This window comes from Diadema setosum, chromosome 5 (assembly GCF_964275005.1).
Source record: "Diadema setosum chromosome 5, eeDiaSeto1, whole genome shotgun sequence".
Taxonomy (NCBI): Eukaryota; Metazoa; Echinodermata; class Echinoidea; order Diadematoida; family Diadematidae; genus Diadema; species Diadema setosum.
Genome location: NC_092689.1, coordinates 4,528,254 through 4,541,491, shown reverse-complemented (window position 1 = coordinate 4,541,491; position 13,238 = coordinate 4,528,254). Strand labels below are relative to the sequence as shown.

At 37.0% G+C, this 13,238-nt stretch overlaps 1 protein-coding gene across 1 annotated transcript; it reads left to right on the top strand.

Annotated features, from left to right (window-relative positions):
* The first annotated feature begins 973 nt into the window (after positions 1-973).
* On the top strand, positions 974-12,927 carry LOC140228523 (isovaleryl-CoA dehydrogenase, mitochondrial-like). The gene is made up of 11 exons (XM_072308757.1): positions 974-1,152; positions 1,743-1,832; positions 2,654-2,705; positions 4,978-5,147; positions 5,939-6,032; positions 6,878-7,011; positions 8,501-8,597; positions 9,097-9,190; positions 10,207-10,288; positions 10,885-11,062; positions 11,884-12,927. The coding sequence occupies exons 1-11, from the start codon at positions 976-978 to the stop codon at positions 12,024-12,026; spliced, it is 1,311 nt and encodes a 436-aa protein (XP_072164858.1). The 5' UTR covers positions 974-975; the 3' UTR covers positions 12,027-12,927.
* The last annotated feature ends 311 nt before the right edge of the window (positions 12,928-13,238 follow it).

Here is a 13,238-nt window from a genome sequence, read left to right as displayed (position 1 = left end):
TATGTACAAAATGTATTGAATACAAACTAATCGTATATGATGGGGTCAGGTTATCCAGTGAAACCTTCCCCTTGTATCAGGCCCCTACATCAGATTGGACGTATAGACCCTATAGTTGCCAGCCTGGGCTTTTGCATAAACATTTTCAAAAGAACACGGGCCCAACAAACAATGGTTTGTTCATATTCGTGATCTAACTTCACACATAATGCCTTTGCGGATTTTACATTTTTTTTTTCGTGAATATAATACATGCGTGAATGAATAAAAAAATAATGAAAATCAGGTATGGTTGAAACAGTGCAGTGGGCATTTACAATAGATTCATACTGAGTGGGAAGGTTATTTGCACATAATTCACAACACAAATAATTGTTCTAAATCATCCGAGAGAAGAGAATGTATAGGTCTAGCTATAGGCCTAATTATTAATGTATAGGCCTTTACACCAGATTATAAGATCACGAGTCTGTTCAGTTTATTCGAGCTGCATGGATAGTTGGGCTGACCAACTGCCAGAAAATGAACACATACAGAGAATAAAACTATTTTCATTTGATTAGTTTAAAGAAGGAGCACTCAACTCACCGATCAGGTCGGGCGCTTGATATCATTACACGTGTAGGCCTACCAGAATTATGTAAGTAAAGCGAGTTTATGGGACAAGGATGAAAATATCTGTTTATTTTATAGGGCCTAATCTCCACAGATGACCAAGAGCATCACACAAGGGGGAGAAAACAAAACAAAACATAACAACAGTTGTAACATATAGTGTGATATACAACAGATCCCCTCGTCCAACCCTTTCCCTCCCCGGCCCCTCCCATGGCCCGCCCCAGGCCCTTCCCTGCCCCGGCCCCTGAAATGAACTGCATGCCCCCCCCCCCACCCACCAGCCACACCCCCACCCCCCCCCCCCCCCGCCCCACCCCACCTGCCACGTTCACGTATGATACATACCAAGCTGGAGCAATGGCAGCTGTACATTCATTTGCGAGGACGACAGGGCTTTTACGCTCATGTCTTTCGGGAGTTTTTCCACGTGGATGTTCAGCAATAAACGTAAATAACAGACATCCTTCAAGGCGAAATGGAAGCTACGTTCCCGTCGATGATTTGGTGTCGGGGCTTACAGAAGAACAGCAGCAGGTTAGAAATATGTAGATTACATCACTGTGTTCAAGTAATGCCTTAGTCCCTTGTGTGGAAAAATGTGTATGCAATTTTATCCGTGTATGAACAGATGCGTATATGCGTAAATCAATAATGCGTAAATTTTATACCGGGTACACTGGATCTATTTGTTGATACTGTACACTGAAGCTGCAGGCATAGTCTAGGGCAATTACTAATAATGATAGTAGTTGTAGGAGTAGGTAAGTAAATTGTGTTACCGGACACTTATTTTTCCTTGCCCTGAATTCCGTCTTCAGAGGATGAAATTTCGAGCATGATTTATCTACAAAAATACAATGGCAATGTCAAAAAATGACGGGAATGTTGTTGTAATGAATGTCGCAATGTTATAAATTCGGTAATGTTCAAATTCGGTATTGAATGGTAGAAAGTCAAACATTAACATTTTACATGGTGAAATCCTTTGATAAATCTGCATCTTTTTCTATCTTTTTCTTTTCTCTTTCTCTTGAGTAACTATCTTACACTCCTGAGGAAATGAAACTATCGATGTTGAATGTGCAGTGCATTATGATCATGTACTCTATTGTCATTCTTTCAAGCTGCGAGAGACTGTCTTCAAATTTGCCCAGCAAGAGCTTGCCCCATATGCAGCTGAAATCGATGCCAAAAACACATTTGGCAACTTAAGGGTGAGTATAATACAAAGTTTTGGATCAACTGTATGATTGTTTACAGGAAATCTCACCACCAAAATAAATCATGAAATTAAACCATTATTCAATTCTTCATCATTGTATGATAGGGACATCAAATTTCTCGTAAAAAAAACAAAACAAAAAACAAAGCAAAACAAAAACCATCATTGTATGCAAACCTAAAACAATACAATTTTCTTGCAGTACCACAAGGCTTGCATGCTATGTAACATTGTTATATTGCAGTCTTTACAACTCAGATTTACAGTACTTTGAGTAGGTGTATCTTTCTGGTAGAAACATTATTTGTGAACCCTTTACTCTTTCCCATCATTAGCCTTTACCATGTTTTGCTATCTTTCCTTTGTGAACAACTTCAACAAGGTGTTGACACGTGTACATATGTAGATGTATACTTCCAGCTTTCTTGACAACTGTTGCCCATGTGCAAGATTGGAGATTTATCGTACATAGTAATGTTTATAACATAATTCAGTTTGATAAAATATATCCAATCATATTCAGTAATATTAATTTTATACATCAGTGCTCATTTATATTCATCTTACATAAATCACAATGGTGCTAAAATTAATTTTGTTATGACTGAATATGAAGATGATGATGATGATAATGAGGTTACTACCAATAGTGATGTTATATGATATATAATAATAATAATAATAATAATAATAATAATAATAATAATGATAATAATGATTATTATTATCATCATCATTATCGTCATCATCATCATTGCCATCATCATCATCGCTATCATCTTCATTGTTATTATTGTAATTTTATTGTTGCAGGAATTCTTTCAGAAGATGGGGTCTATGGGATTCCTAGGAATCACAGCCCCAGGTGAGGTGATGAGAAATTCTGATCAGATATCACAGAACTCATGCTGCGTTCATTTCAAAGTCTCTGTAAAAGGTTTTGAAATGGATCACTGCAAATTTGCCTGCCCCTTAAAACACCAGCACTCGTCACGAGTGTAATCGGTGTTTGTGACACCAGTGAGAGAAGTTTGGAAGGATATGGTGCGACTGGTGAGCTGTGCAAGGGTTGACAAAGATACATGTTGTGATTTTTTTAATAAGGATGCAATCCAATTATGCTAAACTTTATCTGGTTGTATTTGTGAGATATGAATCAGAGCCTTGTGGTACAGTGGAGAATGCTCTAGGCCAAAGTGGACCCTTAGTTCAAAACCTACCCAGAGCATTCATCCTTGGGCAGGGTGTTGTGCTCTCAGTGTGTTTTGACCCTAATGTACTTGTACCTGCCAATGCTTGAAAGAATGATCTAAAAGGGTAGTGGCTTTTAAGTCATAAGGTATTTTAGTATTGAATGATACCATATTGTCATAATTGCTGTTAAGCTGTTATAATCACGATCACGTCATTATAACAATCACAGTCATTAATATCATCAATATTTATTGTTCACATCATTTTGAGTATCATCATTATTTGAAAGCAAGAGATTATTATGCAGAGGGATGAAGATGTGGTATGATTTTTCTTCATTTTGTCTCCCTCTGTACAAATGAAAGTTATAAGATAGCAACTGCTGATCAGCTACATTAAAAAACAAAACAAAAACATTTTGTTTAAAAAAAATGAACCAGAGGGAATGAAACTTGTCATCTACTGCTTTCTGGGCAGCGACACTACCACCAGGCTATCCCTGGTTGCCAGCAGTAACGTGATTAACTTGAAGCAAATACCCAAGCTCTGAAATTCTGACATTGTAATACAGTAAACCTCGCATGAGTCGAAGCTCTCGGGACTGACAAAAATGCGTCGACTTAAGTGAAATTCGATTCTCGCGAGAGTCAATTTTTTTTCGACTCACAGTTGTGTACATGTATTATAGTACACTGTACATTTGCATGCATGTGTGTGTGTGTGTGTGTGTGTGCGTGCGTGTGTGTGTTTGCATTCAAATTTGTCTGTTCTTGAAGATAATGTTCTTATTTTGTTCTAAATTGAACATAAAATTTGTATCAATACTAGTAGTTAAACGTAGTTCTGAGAATGTCTGCGCTAATGTGGCAATGTGCATGTGCTATGTCTATGGTGCAACCATGGAGCTACCATAGCTCCATGGTGCAACATAGGTAGCCATCTCTGCTCTGTCAGCCTACCCTGAGACAAACACTCTCCCAGGCCCATCCCACCTCCATTGAACAAAACTAATAGTATACAGCCAGCCGGGCACGCACGAACAAGCTCCGCCCACTTGGCCTGTCACTAAAATATTAAAGCAGCGATTGGTTGACCAAGGAGTTCTGGCTTGACATGGATAAAGTATGGATGTGCTGTGTGTATGGATAAAGTATGTGGATCGATGTGCTGTGTGTATACATGTATACATGTGTATGTATTCGACAAGCGTGCAGAGCGGTACGGTGAGTGTGCATGCTTACCTGCAGCAGGCCAGGGACGGGGTTCTGCGACATGCCGATTTTTTTTTTGTTCTCCTCTAAATGTCATGAGAATGCCAGACAAATCTTCTTCGGCTCAAGTGATGTAAACTACGTGTATTTTGTACAAAAGGGACTGAATGTTTTACTTCGACACAGCCGAAATTCGACTCTCATACTTCGGCTTATCCAAATATTTCTTAGAGAAAATACATAGGGAAAAATCGGGACTTTTATTTTGCTTCGAGTTAAGTGATTTTCGACTCACTCGACGTCGACTTATCCGAGGTTTACTGTATTTAGTAGTCCAAGGCAGACAAGGTATATTAAATGAAAGCAAGTGATAATTAAGCAGAGGGATGAAGATGTGGTATGATTTTTTCTTCAGTTCCAGTAGATGACAAGTTTGATTCCCACTTGTTCCTTTTTTTTTTTTTGACATGTTTGTTTAAAGCAGTTGCGATCTTACAAATTTCATTTGTACAGAGGGAGAAATATTGAAGAAATATCATATCATATCATCATTATAACTGTAACTACGTTCTAACCATTTGTAATTTTACAACATAATTATTTCTTTCTCACTTCAGAGGGAAATAGCAATATTGAAGGGTTAAAAGAACAATTTGGAAAAGTCTGGTGACAAGTTGCTCGCAATTCAATGTGACCAGCTCTTAAAACTCGCTACATTTGCTATTCCTGCAGGAGAATATGGCGGTATGGAAGGAACGTACACAGACCATGTGCTGATTATGGAGGAGCTCTCGCGAGCGTCCGGTGCCATAGCCCTGAGCTACGGGGCTCACTCCAACCTGTGTGTGAACCAGATTGTCAGGAATGGCAGTGAGGAACAGAAGAAGAAGTACCTGCCAAAGGTATTATGGCAGTCTCATTTTTTTGCCTGATCCAAAATAATCACTCCATTAAAACTTCAAAGAAAAAGCCTGAGTAAATACGAGTTGTTTTTTTTTTTTTTTTTTTTTTTTTTGTTATGGTATTTCAGTCATATTATGTAAATGATTTCCACAATGCCTTGCTTTTACCCAAATCTATATATTTGCATTCAGACCACTGACATACTGATGCCTCTGCTGGTAAAAAAGAAAGACAAAAACGAAAGAAAGAATGGATTAATAGAAAGAAACACACACACACACAATAAAACTTTAAACTATTGATTAACATTCTTGTAGACAATTGGCAGGCAGTCTCAGTGAAAATACAAATTACACTGTTTTGCTCTGACGTCAGTTGACGTAAATTGATGATTTTTTTTCCATTGTGAAAATGAAGACCAAATATAGTGAAGAGATTTTGTTGGTGCTAATTTGTGTCAATGTGTTACACATTAATAGTTCAACATATATAAACTAAATACTTCAGCATCATATGGCATAAATGAGGTTCTTGTCAAACTGTGTAACAAACGTCACCCATTCATCCAATGAAAGACAAAGTCATCTACCATGACCACTGCAGTTTGTCACACTCCTGACAGCCTTTTATTGCAAATCTACAGATCACAGTCCAGGGATTTTCTTATTCTTATGGCCTTCTTATTGCTCAAACTTGTATTTTTTTTTTTCATTTTAGCACCATGATGTTGATATTCATGATTTTTCTGTCTTTTTTCTCTTCTCTTTTTGAATTCAACTTCTCTCCAAAGCTGATAAGTGGGGAGCACATCGGAGCTCTGGCAATGAGTGAACCAGGCAGTGGATCTGATGTCGTCTCTATGAAACTTAAAGCAGAGAGGAAAGGTATGAGATCAAGAGGTCATTCTCTGTTTAAACAGCGAGAGAGAGAATCTAGCAGTCATGAGGGGAAGAAATAATGTCACTACTTGAAGCATATGATTATTGACTCCTTGGCCCCCTTTCATAAAACTTGTTATCAGTGGCAAGTTGTGATAGTTGTTGCAAGCTACTGAAATCCTTGCATCTGGTTGGCTGAGAGCAAATTTGACATAGAAATGTGGCAAATGTCAGTGATAACAAGTTTTATGAAATGGATTCCTGGTTTGTCTGAGGAGATTAGGTTGCTATTGTATGACCTTATCGTTCATGATTTGCAGTATGCATGTGCCTACACAATGAACAAATCTTGGTGCTCCAGTATTGAACATTATATAGAAACTTGTATTTCTTATCAATTGTTGCTTGTGTTCTATATCTTTGCGATACTGTTTCATTGTAAACAAATTTTAACTATGATTGTAAAAGATAGAAAGTTTATATCCAAAGATGCAATAAACTGTATATTTTTCACCTTACAAAGAGAACACTTATAATTTCTTAAAGCAGTTAAAATTGGTGTACTGTAAAAGTTGTAATTTATGTATTAGTACCTACATGTTATTTTTCCTACGCGAGGTAAAATGAATTTTGTGTGCTTTAAATCCCATGGAATCAAAATATGAAGTAGTGTTACATATATCAAGAAAACATTTGCATGTGTTTATTTTCTTGCTAGTTTTAAGTTGCGTGAAATGCACAAAAATTTCCAGCACTGCTAAAACTTCCACTTTTGCTGTAGACTCGTCAAAAAGGGTTACACAACAAAAGTTCTGTAGCTTGCAAGTGACCAATTTTTGTTACTCTTACAGATGATCACTATGTGTTAAATGGCAGCAAATTCTGGATCACAAATGGACCTGACGCCGATGTGCTGGTGGTTTATGCCAAAACAGACTTACAAGCACAGCCTAGTCATGGGATCACAACTTTTCTCATTGAAAAGGTATCATCCATATCAGTAACACTTCTGATTCTTATAATATTGATTGATCGATCGATCGATCGATCGATTGACTGGTTTTGAGGGTGAATGTAAAAGATCCTGATTAAAAGGGTAAGCTGACAATGTTAAAGTTTATTTCATAGTTCAAGAAACTTGAAATCTGAGTTTGAAGTCGTGTGATGAGCCTTGATCAGGAATTTTACTGTCAGCTTAGGTCAGAGTTCAGCAAGAAATGTATCAATTTGACATGTTATTAATGCTAAAAATGTTTCAAAGAACTCGTTCTGACTTTGTGTAAGTGTAGAATGTGACAAGGCAATTCATTGAGATGCAACATAATCTTAGTGCTGAGTCAAAATCATCTCGTTGAAAGGCACCTACCTCTGAGAACACACTTGAAAATTTCACAGATTATTAGTGCAGATAAAAAGTCAGAAGAAACTTCAAGTGTTTCACACTTGATGTTCTGTAGAACAGTTATCAGAGATTAAAATGTAGGTTAGGTATCTCCAAGAACACACAACAATTTTTTTTTAATCAGATTATTAGCCCTGATGAAATGTCAACAAGAAAATTGATGTATACAGCTTACTGTCAGAAAGAGCAAAGTTCAGTTGTTGAGGTGTACGATATGATGGACGTAGAAAGAATTTGAACACTTGTGGACATGTTCTTATGTGAATAATGATGAATATATTTACTGATGATTAATTAGCTTATCACCCACGCTTGCTGCCAGTTATTACCCAGCCAGTGTGTCAGCTAATGACTGCCAGTGCACTTTGGTTGGTGATGCAAATCTTCACCTTCCTGCTTGGAATGCTTTACCGTTCATGTCAAGATATGCAATAGTGGCTTTAGACTTTGCAAAGCATAATACATGAATGTGTCTTTCTCTACCACAGATATAACATCATGTACAGATCTTAGGACAAGTTCACCCATGTGGATTGAGTGAATGCAGTTACGCTAGAAGAAGACATCAGTGAAAGTTTGAGGAAAATAGGACAATCCTTTTAAAAGTTAGGAATCTTTAAGGTTTCTGTCCAGCCATGGCTGGATGGGAAGACTACTACACTGTGTGGCAATTCCCCAATGTTTCATTTCTTTAATGAAAAGAACACATTCCCTGGACTTGTTGTGCACATGTTAAAAGTAGTATTTTTCACTCACTCTGACAGAAGTGAGTCGAGTTATCTTTCATCGTGCAAGAAATATGAAAGTGTGTTGAATTCTGTTTTATATTTTATTGTTATCGTTGACCTTCAGTGATGTCGCAAAATATTGTAGTCTTCTCATCCAGTGACTTTTAACAATTCATAACTTGACTGGATTGTCCAGTTTTTCTCAAACTTTCACTGATGGTTTCTTTGCATTCACTGACTTTACACATACATTTGCATCGTTATATGCATTTGTGTGAACTAGTCCTATAAGTTACCTAAATGAACATATTTTACATATATACGTTTGTTTTGTCTTCCTCCAGGGCATGAAAGGTTTCAGCACTGCTCAAAAACTTGACAAACTGGGGATGAGAGGATCCAATACATGTGAACTTGTCTTTGAAGATTGCAAAGTGCCAGGTAAGAGAGCTGCCCTAAATATTCACACTTTGCAAATTTGCTGTGATTGCAATATTCTTTCACATGAATTGCATAACATTCAAACAACCTGTTGGTAAGTACTGTGATCGTATCTGTTAGCAATATAGGAGGAGAGTATATCTTCAGTGTAATTATTTGAGACAGAAAAATATAGTAGACAAATATTGCTTGCAGGTTATGACGAAGTATTTATGAAAGTTAAACTCATAGGAGATGCGAACAATCATATCGTTCAAAATTTTTGGAAGTAAAATGATCACAGAGTATATGGCATGTAGGATATTTCAGAGTTACCCTTAACCTTCTTTTACTCTGTGCTTCATGTGCCATAACCACACTATAAATTCCTTGAAGGCATCACTCCCCCCCCCCCCCAAAAAAAAAAAAGTGCTTACACCCAGCTACAGTGAGTTCTATGTTATGCACTCTGTGTATACGGTCACAATCATGATTCCTGCATTCTCTTTGATCGATGCAGTCGAGAACGTTATGGGCCCCCTAAACAAAGGAGTCTACGTTCTGATGAGCGGTCTTGATCTCGAGAGATTGGTGCTTGCTGCTGGACCGATTGGGTACGTCTTCTCATTTTCTAGTTTGAGATGCCTTTATATTTTAATGTATGGAGATGCTGTCTATTGTCTGTGCCATACTGTGCTTGAAGCATCTGAGTTTTCATCATTTAATAATGATAGTAATAGCAGAATAGTAGACATTTTTAGTGCGCCTTTTCCACTGGATACAGCGCGCTTATTGGTCAAAGAGTCGGCAACAATTCTGTGCAAGATTGGGTCTAGGGGCCCACTCTACTGTGAGGTTTGTCATTGTGTGTAAATCACAGTAATTGTAATTACTAGGGCAACAGCTTGGCCTGTTTGTTGCTTCTAATGGCAGCTACCATCGTATCACAAAAGAGATGCAAGTAATTTGTTTGTGCAGTGCATATTATGATACTGAGCTCATATCTTTGTATAATGTTCCGTATACACTCAATCTTGTATGTGTGCACAGGATTAACTTGTGATGTGCAAGTTTTTAAGGGGTTATGCTAGGGGCTTTGATGCATTTGAAATCACTTGTGCAATCAAAGCTCAAAGAACCTCAAGAACAAAATTGAAATAGTTCTATATTTCACTCTTATTAAATCATGATCAAGTTAGATAATTAGCTAAATTTCAGTCAAATATAGCAAAAAATGAGCCAGCGATCAATGTCAGCCCTTGAACTTTTACCTGCAATAAATAAAAATGTGTATGGATCATAGTCCATGCCAAGTGAGAGTAAAAAGAATACATTTGAAATTTCAGCAGAAATTGAATCAAATTCATTAATTTTGCCCATCTATTTTACTCATTTATCTTTATGGCAGTGATGAATTGTCGATCCTAGAGCTGTAACCTTTTTTTTAAATAAAACTAAATGATACTGACACAGTTTCTTATGAATTGGTATTCATATTGCATATGCTATATACCATTAAATACTGCCATCAGAAACCAGTTTTGCATGGAAAATCTGAATAAAAATAGTGCTATGAATATTGTTGTCATTTTTTTAAACTGATCTCTCTTTTTCTTTTCTTTTTTTGTAGACTGATGCAAGCTGCTTGTGATGTTGCCTTTCCATACCTTCACCAGAGAAAACAATTTGGGAGACCTATTGGAGAATTTCAGGTAAGAAACGGCCAGATCCATACTTTTTATACTCATTCCAATTGAAACACTATATTTGGCAGAAAAGGTTTAAAGGGAACAAACAACTTTTTTGTGAAACTATATCAAAGAGTCTATTGTGAGTTCTGTGGATTTTTGCTCAACTTTCATTCATTATGATTTATGTGGCAAAGTGCAACTAGGTGCAAATCAAATCAACAACCTGTGAAACATGTACATTTTTATATTATATAGTGCAGAAAGTCAACTTTATAGAGTGTAGGGTAACATTTGAAACTACACCTGGTCAAGATAGTTGTTGGTTTTAGTTGAATTCATAGGTGTGATGTGTAAGATTGCCCTGATTTTCCCATGTTCATTCTTGTTATTTGTGTACAAATAAATGTCTCCTTGTTTGTGTTTTCTTTCATTAATTCATTTGATACTTCATCAGTCATTCCTGCTTAATTTTCTCTTCACATATTCATCTATTTAAATCTGTTTTTCTTTTTCCTTCCACCCAAGAAGATTCAACATTTGTGATTATAAAATGTGAGTGTGCTGAATTCTAAATTCCCATGTGACAAAAACGTGCATTTCTGACTGATTTCCTTCAGTTGATGCAAGGTAAAATGGCCGACATGTTCACCCGCCTGAACTCGTGCCGCTCCTACGTCTACAACGTGGCCCGTGCAGTTGACCGGGGTCACGTGAGCGCCAGAGACTGTGCAGCTGTGATCCTGTATGCTGCAGAGAATGCTACACAAGTGTGCTTGGATGCTATCCAGTGTCTAGGTATGGTGGTGCTAAATACCTCATGTGGTATTAAATTTTATCAACAATATCAGATTAGAACATTTTCAAGAAATAATGTTTTCTCGGTGGTTGTAAAGTTGTTGTATCATGCTTCCCAACCCAACCCCTTTCAGCTGATGTTACTGTGAGGCACACTTAGCATTATAAAGGGATACATTGTGAGAGCACATAGATTGTAGTAATTAATAGTGATTTAGGTACCACCATAAGCTCTGATGTTTTTGTCAGGTCATTTTTCACTTAGCAGTGAGCACCAATGCACAGTTGCACATAACTTAGTTGTTTGTTTGTTTGTTTTGTATTTGAAATATATATTTTTCTGTGCTGCATCATAAAAATACTGCCTTTTAAAAAAAAAAAAATGCTGTTCCTTCAGGATTAGCTTCAGCAGTTGTCTGGCCTTGTTTTCTTATTCCACCTTATTTGTGACTCCAAGAAGACATTACATCAGTACCACAGATACACAGGCAAATATGCGTGTTGTTGCATATTGTGCTGTGTAATTATTTGATGCCGAACTTGCATATCTGTTGGTGAAAACACAAGACAATGAAGGAAAGTATGGACTCTTGCATCAACTTCTTTTTTCTTTTTCTTTTTTTTTTGACAGGGAGTATGGCAAATGTGGCAAATATGGTTATTTTCTTAACCAGATTATGTTTCCAATGAACAGTGAGAGATCACTAAAAACTTCAAAAATACTGAACATGATACTGTGTAAAGTATCTGAAGTGCAGTTATAAATAAGCCCTGCCTTTGATTATTTACTTTGAAATGAAATAAATGTCATATCTCAACAGGTGGAAATGGGTATATTAACGACTATGCGACTGGCCGGCTGCTACGAGATGCCAAGCTGTACGAGATCGGAGCAGGCACTAGTGAGGTTAGGCGTCTGATCATCGGGCGGTCTTTCAACGAAGAGTTCAAGGCAACCCTCTGATGCTTCTCGTTCTGTCAATCATGAAAGAATGTTGCAAAAGACACATAACCCTAGGAGAGGAAGATTGGTACTGTGGGAATCATGGGATAGATGAACTTTATTGTGTGTGTGGATGCTGGTAATTATTACGCCGACTCTGGTTCACATCATCCCAGCTCTGATTGACTGGTATTTAACTCGGGAGTATAAAAGTTGTAGTTCATCTGATTTGTGTGTAGTTGTTTGTTTTGTTTTTTTCAGAGTAGGCATCCATGTTTTTTCCCCCCTCATTTTTTGTTTTTTGTTTTGTTTGTTTATCCAAGATAATGTAGATGGCTGAATTCCCTTCCCGATTTAGTAGTATTAGTAGTATGTTTTTATGAAGGAATATCTTCTGACCATGCATTTTCTTTGAATTCTAATGCATCATATCTTCAGGCATCAAGAACAATAACAACAAAAATTGTTGACCCTGTCGACATGAAGAAAGTCATGCATAAGTTTCCTGAGAATGGTATTCCTCGTATGAAATAATTGTGTTCTTGGAAGCACGAAGTTTCAACACGTGGTATAATTACTGGGTTTTTTTATCCTCATAAGGCTAAATGAAAGAAAAATAAAGAGGTGCATTATGTGGAAATTGTAGGCATATGAGCGTATATTTTCAGCGTGCAGTTGTGGAGAAACTCTACGTACAATTTGATTGGTTCTATGGGATGCAAAGAACTTGTCTTGACTTTATCATAGCGATATTAAATCTTAAAGTTACTCTCAAGCATGAATTCCTTGATACCAAAAATTTTGGTAAAGGACCACAGTAGTTGTCGTGTGTGTATGCATTATATCCCTGACATGAAGTTTTTTGCTGTGTGATTTGTTTGTGGTACATACATGTACACATAGTGATATGACACAGTGTAGAGCAAAATGTATTTGATAGTGATGTGTTGAGAATGTACATACATACCAGAGAATATTTTATTTTTATGTCATTTTATCCAGTATTGCGAGAGAAAAATGAGATGTGTGTAAGGAGCAGACAGTGGTCTAGCTGATGCAAGTTGAATACCAAGCTACCAATCTTGTGTACTGCTTTGCAAACTTCTCTCCTAATATTGCACCATTTCCTTTCTGTAAAGATGCTTCTTTGATTTTGTTTTTTATTATTTTTCTCTCTCTCATAGACCACCTAGTGAATATCTAGGAGGTTGTATTATCAGATATCAATGACTG